Consider the following 5,688-nt stretch of genomic DNA (forward strand, 5'->3'; position numbering starts at 1 on the left):
TTGCAGCAGGAGGGCCGGGGAGGCATTCAGCTTCCAGAAACGCTGAGCGTTGCTGTGCCATTGCTGTGCCATTGCTTCGTGCACAAGGTTTGTATGGACACAACAGAATGCAAGCCCGGAGGGTTTTGCTGAGCTCCCAACGTGAGGCTGAGATGGGGGCTGAGCATCTCTGATCCACAGTGCCACGTGTGCATGGCAAAGCTTCCATCAGCTCCTCGTGTGGGAGAAAAGCAGAACTCGCACCCAGCAGAGGTTCTGCTGAGGTCTCCAGCCACAGCCACGCATGATGCAGAGCTGCAGCACTCCATCTCTTCCTCTTTTCACTCCCACATCCCACCTGCACCAGTGGAGGTAGTGCTGCCCATTGCTGTCGGAGGGCTGGAAGGAAATCAGAGCTGGTTGGAGCATCGGCAGATGGCTGCGGTGGGGAGGGGAGAATCCTTGAGTCATAGAATAATCATCGAGTTATTAAGGTTGGAAAAGAAAACTGAGATCACCGCGTCCAACCGTCAGCCCAACACCACGAGGCTGTGTGCCTCAAATCACAGAAGGGTTGGGATTGAAAAGGACCTCTATAGACCATCACCTCCCACTCCCCACCACAAACAGGGGCACCCACAGCTCCATCATTTCTCACTCCACCCCACCACCATCAGCCCCCGATAACGACTGGTCCTCAGCACTTTAAGTGAGATTTAACACGTCAGGTATTGTATGTTAAGCAGGGGATCATTAAAAGCATTCATTAGAGATTAACAGCTATCTAGTAGATACTGCCAGTATCGCAGCTGTGGCTCATCCAGAATGCTGCAGTTCAGAGATCCCTTGGGATGCACTCAGCACATTGTAGCTCGGGGTTGATCCTGTGCTCCACACCATCACACAGCCCACAGCGATGCTCCAGCACTGACATTTCACTTCCAGAGCCACAGAAGGCTGTTAACATGGTGATGCTGTGCTTATCCCCAGCCACACCACACCAACGGGCCATCACAGCAAAGCCCAGCAGGATGGAATGCTGCAGACAAAGAGGGATAGAGGAGCATTTCAGATCACGGCAGGGTGCCTTACTTCCAAGTTCTGTAAGTAATCAATACAGAACCCTTTAACTCGCTGCTGGTTTTCTCGTTAATACAACCTGTGAGGTTTGAGCAGCGCAGATGTGACTTCAGCATAGGGATAAACATCACCCAAGCTGAAGGAGGGGTGAAGCTCTGCCATAAATCCCTTCCGTGGGGGTGCACACAGGAGAGATGCACACACGGGTCTGATATCGGTATCTCAGTGCACAGAGGATCCTGCTGGGCTGGAGCAAGCGTGTGCATCTCAGGCTGCAAAGCCCTGCAGAGCTGTGTGTTCCCACCCTCCTGCTCCCTGCACACAAGGGTTGGATCCCCCTTGGGCTCCTCCATGGCATCATGCCCTGGAAAAGAGCAAAAAGGCATTGGGGGAGGGGACAGGTCCTCCAGCATCTGGCTGCCACTTCTCATCTGGCACTGCATTGATGGGGATGCAGAGGCTCACGGCTGCCTGAGCACAGTGAAATGGGAAAGCTGTGACAGCCACACTCAGATTCGGTAAAGCCGTCATTCAGAAAAGAGGAGGGTTTGGCAGGAGCTCACAGCACGCTCAGGGCAGTGCTGTGCACCCAGCGTGGTTGAGATGGCTGCTAAGCCTTGGGGACATCACCCGGGGACACCACTGCAGGATTGATGCTGCTTGCAGAGAAGATCCACTGCTCAACCTCTGCCTTTCCCCAGACAGCACCCTATCAGGGTGACAGAGGCTCTCCATCGCCTCCTGCCCCATTGCACACCCCGGGGACCATCAGCCCCTCTCCCTGCTGCTAAGGGAGAGGGGAGGGCAGGGAGCCGGCTCAGCTGCAGCCATCCATCTCCCGCAGCCGGGCTGCTCCGTGGCAGCAGGGGAGAGGCAGCAGCGACCAAAGCTCCTTCCATGCAGTGATTTATCTCCTGGCTTCATCCAGCAAACTTGCTGATGAAAAGACTCTTCCCTTCTCTGTGCCTCATCAATTCTCATTCTCGTTGCTTTTCTATTTTGTGCTATTTTTTTTTTTCTTCTTCTTTTTCCCCCCTCTGGGCTTCTGCTGCCTCTTGATGCAATGCTGTGTGCACAGCATCAGCCCTCCCTGATCCGTTTGGGGAATGTGTCCAACAGAACCAGAAACACAAGCAGAAAATGATGGTTTTCTGTAAATTCGGGTCCTTTTGCTATACAACCACCCAGGCCATTGGAGCATCACCTCACACACAGGGCTTTCCATAGCCAACCCTGGGCAAGAGCACTTTTCTGGGCTCTTCCTCACAACCATAATGACATATTAGAATACATATATATATTCTTTCGTATTATTTCTTCTTAAGGAGAAAAAATTCTATGATATTTTAATGGCTGGAGAGATTTACAGCCACAGGAGTGTCCGTGCATTTAAAAAGAAAGATGAGGGGCCATCAGAAGCGGCAGAAATCAATACCACCTTCCCCTCCTATAATGCAGGAGGTGCTTTAAAGGCAGTGCCCCCACAGCAGGCGGTGCAGGGATCAATTCTGGCATCAGTTTGGTTGAGTTGATGCCGAACAGAGTTTGTTTGGAAGCCCTTTATAGGGAGAACAAGGGGGTGATAAGAGGGGGTGCACCCAGCAGGGATGGGGTTAATGGGCTTCTCTATTCTTCCAGGAGCCTCTAGTGAGTTCAGCCACTCCTGGTCCTGTTAATTAGATCCTAGCAGTGCTTTAAGTGCTGAGGTGCATGCTTGGGGTTGGATGGTTGGTCCCAGCCCCTCCTCTGGTTTCCAGAGGGCAGCTGGGGTGGGATTCCCCAGGCCAGGGCAATGTAGGACTAAAGAGGATGAGACGGGTGTGAGAGGTCCATGGGCTGCTGGTAGCCCTGTACAGAGCAACCATGAGCCAACATCTCTTGGGCTGGGAGGGGAGAGGTGATGCTGCTGATACAAAGCAGGCGAAGTGGATGTATTAGTATGTCTTGGGGCTGATGCTGGAGCTCCCGTGTATGGGGCTTTGCTTCTCCAGCCCGTGCCATGTGTGTAAGGTCTCCTCTAACGCAACTCCTCGTCTGCCCTCTTTCAGGAATGATCTTGAGGAGCAACCAGGAAAATGCAGCAGAGTGCCAAAATGAACCCACTGGGGAGGAAGAGGAGGCGAAGCTCTGATTAGAGGACTGGTCCCACATCAGGGGGTGATGTGCCCTCAGCTGGGGGGCTGCAGGCAGGGCAGTGGGGGCTGATTGCTCTGAGGGCTTCGCTTGGGGCATCTCCTGCAGACCCCGTCCCCACCACGGTCACCCCATGCCCCTTTCTGGCTGCACCCCCTGAGCTTTTCCTGACCGAAGGAAGGCCGGTCCCACCACCCAAAAATGAGAGGTTTCCAGGGCAGCTCGCTGCTGCTCTGCATAGTGGCTGCTGCTGCCATCCCCATCGTACCCTGGAAGGTGAAATGCCCTCTGCAGTGCGTGTGCCAGATCAGACCCTGGTACACCCCGCGCTCTGCGTACCGGGAGGCTGCCACCGTGGACTGCAATGATTTGTTCATCACTGCCGTGCCCGAGGATCTGCCAGCGGGGACGCACACACTGCTTCTGCAAAGCAACAACATCGCCAGGCTGGAGCAGAGCGAGCTGGACTATCTCCGAAACCTCACAGAGCTGGACCTGTCGCAGAACAGCTTCTCTGATGTTTGGGATTTCGGCCTGAAGAGCATGCCGCAGCTGCTCAGCCTGCACCTGGAGGAGAACCGGCTGACCGAGCTGCCCGACAGCAGCTTCCCAGGGTTGGGCAGCCTGCAGGAGCTCTACCTGAACCACAATCAGCTGCGTAGGATCGCGCCCCGTGCCTTCGCCGGCCTCGGCAGCCTCCTGCGCCTGCATCTCAACTCCAACCTCCTGCGGATGGTGGACAGCCGCTGGTTCCAGATGCTGCCCAGCCTGGAGATTCTCATGATCGGAGGCAACAGGGTGGATGCTATCTTGGATATGAATTTCAGGCCCCTGTCAAACCTTCGCAGCTTGGTGCTGGCTGGGATGAACCTGAGGGAGATCTCGGACTACGCGCTGGAGGGGCTGCGCAGCTTGGAGAGCCTCTCTTTCTATGACAACAAGCTGGTGACCGTCCCCAAAAGGGCTCTGCAGCGAGTGCCCAGCCTCAAGTTCCTGGATCTGAACAAAAACCCATTGCAGAGGGTCAGGCAGAGTGACTTCACCAACATGCTGCACCTCAAGGAGCTGGGACTCAACAACATGGAGGAGCTGGTGTCCATTGACAAGTTCGCCTTGATCAACCTCCCCGAGCTGACCAAGCTGGACGTCACCAACAACCCCAAGCTGTCCTTCATCCACCCCAACGCCTTCCACCACCTTCCCCAAATGGAAACTCTCATGCTCAACAACAACGCCCTAAGTGCCTTGCATAAGCAGACGGTCGAGTCCCTGCCCAACCTGCAGGAGATCAGCATCCACAGCAACCCCATCCGCTGCGACTGCGTCATCCGTTGGGTCAACAGCACCGAGACCCGCATCCGCTTCATCGAGCCGCAGTCCACGCTGTGTGCTGAGCCCCCCGACCTCAACAGGAGGCACATTCGGGACGTCCCCTTCCGAGAGATGGCGGATCGGTGTCTGCCTCTCATCTCCACCCAGAGTTTTCCCTCCCGTCTGGAAGTGACGGATGGTGACAACATTTCCTTGCATTGTCGGGCGATGGCAGAGCCGGATCCGGAGATCTACTGGGTCACCCCCTCGGGGATGAAGTTAATCCCCTATGCACATGACGGACGCTACAAGGTGCACCCCGAAGGGACTCTGGAGATCATGGGGATCTCAGCGCAGGAGGCCGGGCTCTACACCTGCGTGGCCCACAACTTGCTGGGGGCAGACACCAAGAGCATCACCGTGCTGGTCAACAGCTCCTTCCCGCATAGCGAGGCCAGCTTGGAGCTGGTGGTGCTGGACATCCAGCCCTACCACATCCTGCTCACTTGGAAGCCGCACCTCAACGCCGTCTCCTCCAACCTCACCTGGTCCAGCTTCCTGCTCAGCTCCAGCTTGGACACAACCAACGTCGCTCGCATCCCGCTGGGGACCCACGCGTACAACATCACCCGGCTCCACCAGGACACGGAGTACTGGGCTTGCCTCCACGTGGCCTTTGTAGACTTGCAGGCCAAGGTGGCATGCGTCAACGCCAGGACTAAAGAGGCCATCCGCCACCACCGCTTCCTCGGGGACAGGCAGTGCCTCCTGACACTGCTGGCACTCAGCATCCTGCTGCTGGCCATCGGCCTGGTGGCTCGCTGTGGTTTTGGGGACGAGCCCAGGAGGGCTGGTGATGCACTATGGGATGCAGGGGCAGTGCGAGTGGTTTACCCCCATCTCGCCCAGCACTGGGCTCAGGGGCCACGCAGCGGGCAGCTCCTGGCTGTGGAGGTGCAGGCGGCACCCCTGGACTCCTGAAGGCTGTCATATTGGTTGGGTTGGGTGGGGAGTGGGGGTGGGGAGAGGGAGGGAGAAACTATTTTTTACCAAAAAAAAGAAAAAAGGAAAAAAAAATCACACAAAACAGAACAGAAAGTGAAGACATGGTGTAATATCAAGGACTTGGCTAAGAGACAAAGCAGCGTGGGGATGTCAAGGAGCAGAGCTTGGCCGCGGGGCTTG

The 5,688-nt window shown here is 56.0% G+C and overlaps 1 protein-coding gene across 1 annotated transcript; it reads left to right on the top strand.

Annotated features, from left to right (window-relative positions):
* Positions 1 to 3,249: 3,249 nt before the first annotated feature.
* On the top strand, positions 3,250 to 5,484 carry LRRN2 (leucine rich repeat neuronal 2). Its single transcript, XM_042833675.1, has one exon. The coding sequence runs from the start codon at positions 3,394 to 3,396 to the stop codon at positions 5,482 to 5,484; it is 2,091 nt and encodes a 696-aa protein (XP_042689609.1). The 5' UTR covers positions 3,250 to 3,393.
* Positions 5,485 to 5,688: the final 204 nt, after the last annotated feature.

This window comes from Centrocercus urophasianus, unplaced genomic scaffold (assembly GCF_019232065.1).
Source record: "Centrocercus urophasianus isolate 14NV4802_14NV808 unplaced genomic scaffold, USGS_Curo_1.0 seq_42, whole genome shotgun sequence".
Lineage (NCBI taxonomy): Eukaryota > Metazoa > Chordata > Aves > Galliformes > Phasianidae > Centrocercus > Centrocercus urophasianus.